At 42.1% G+C, this 1,590-nt stretch overlaps 1 protein-coding gene across 2 annotated transcripts in view; it reads left to right on the top strand.

The window, feature by feature from the left end:
* Positions 1–1,102, top strand: part of LOC116813437 (uncharacterized) — a 575,563-nt gene extending 574,461 nt beyond the window's left edge. For both annotated transcript variants that reach the window (XM_032760087.2, XM_032760088.2), the window contains exon 5: positions 978–1,102. In XM_032760087.2, coding sequence (XP_032615978.1) covers positions 978–1,002 — 25 coding nt within the window. In that variant the 3' untranslated portion in view covers positions 1,003–1,102. The remainder of the gene's footprint in view (positions 1–977) is intronic.
* Positions 1,103–1,590: the final 488 nt, after the last annotated feature.

Consider the following 1,590-nt stretch of genomic DNA (forward strand, 5'->3'; position numbering starts at 1 on the left):
AAAAGGGCAAAGGAAAACAAATTAAAAAAACCGCAACATTGTTCACAATACCCTAAAACCTAAAGTATAATTAAAAAAAAAAAAAAAAAAATAAAAAAAAAAAAAAAAAGAGGTTTAATTGGCTCATGGTTCTTCAGACTGTACTGGAAGCATACTGCCAGCATCTGCTTCTGGTGAGAACCTCAGGAAACTTACAATTACAGTGGAAAATGAAGGGGTAGCCAATGCATCACATGGCAAGAGCAGGAGCAAGAGAGAGTGGGGGAGGTGCCACATACTTTTAAACAAACACATCTTGCATGACCTCAGAATAAGAACTCACTCATCACCAAGGGCATAGCATTAAGACACGCATGTGTGATCTGCCTCCATGATACAAAATACCTACCAAATCTCACCTCAAACACTGGGGATTATGTTTCAACATGAGATTCAGAGAGAACAAATATCCAAATGATATCACTTACAATACCACTAGTACCTGGCTCATCCATAGAAGTGACGACCAGGAACAGCCAGTTTGCAGGTCCATTCGTGAGAACAGTTGAAGAGTTCAATAAAGAATTTGTCTAGTTAGGCCATGTGGGTTCCTCTACCATGGAGTTCAGAGATTTATCATGCATTTATCCACTCATTTTTTCTTTTAACAAATGTCTAGGAACTGCTGCGGAGACCTTGGATTCACCATTCAGGTACCTCTTCAAGTTAATCTACATGGGGAGCCTCGTGATTACAGCCCCAGAAGCTGCCCCTTTGTGTCCACTGTGCACCCAGCTTTCTCAGGCTCACTCTCAGCCACTATCTGAGCATGGTGGGGGGCCTGGAACCAGGCCATTCCTGTCCAACATGGGGCTTTTTTAATGGACAACCTTTGAATGGGCTCTCCTTTTCAGCCTGACCAAGACTTTCTCAGAACTACACTGTAGTCTGAGGTTCTTCTTAATTGAACCTCCTTCCTTTTCTCTCTTCTTTCACAGGTTTAAGACCTGTGACACAGTCTGAAGCTCTCCTGGCATACTCTGAAGCTCTCCTGGCACCCTCCCCTTTATCCTTCACAGGTGTTTCTCCTAATAAGTTTCCTGTATGTCTCATCCCATCTGGGAATCTGCTTCTCAGAAGACTCAAACTGACACATCTACCCACTATGTATCAGGCACTGTGCTAGGTGCTGGAGACCTAAAAATGGATAAAACAGACAAGAGCCCTTCATTCATGGTGCTTGCATTATAGTGGGGGTAAATATTCTATAAGCAAGAGAGTAAATAGATAAGATAAATTTAAAAACTAGAGAATGACTTGTTATAAATTGATTGGTAATCAGGGAAGGTCTTCTGAGGAGATGACACTGAAGCTGACACCTGAATGAGAAGAAGGAGCTGGTCAACTGAAGACCTAGATGAGCATATTGTGGGCAGAGGGAGGAGCAAGGACCAAGGGTTGAGAAAGAAACTAGTTTGACATATTTGACAGGGGAAAAGCCAGTTTGACTGAAGAATAATAAAAAGGAGAATGAATGGAATAAGCAAGGACATTAAGGAAGTAGAGAGGAGCCTGATCATCACAGTAAGGCATTTAGAGTAGGTTAGGGAG

Source organism: Hylobates moloch, unplaced genomic scaffold (assembly GCF_009828535.3).
Source record: "Hylobates moloch isolate HMO894 unplaced genomic scaffold, HMol_V3 SCAFFOLD_9, whole genome shotgun sequence".
Lineage (NCBI taxonomy): Eukaryota > Metazoa > Chordata > Mammalia > Primates > Hylobatidae > Hylobates > Hylobates moloch.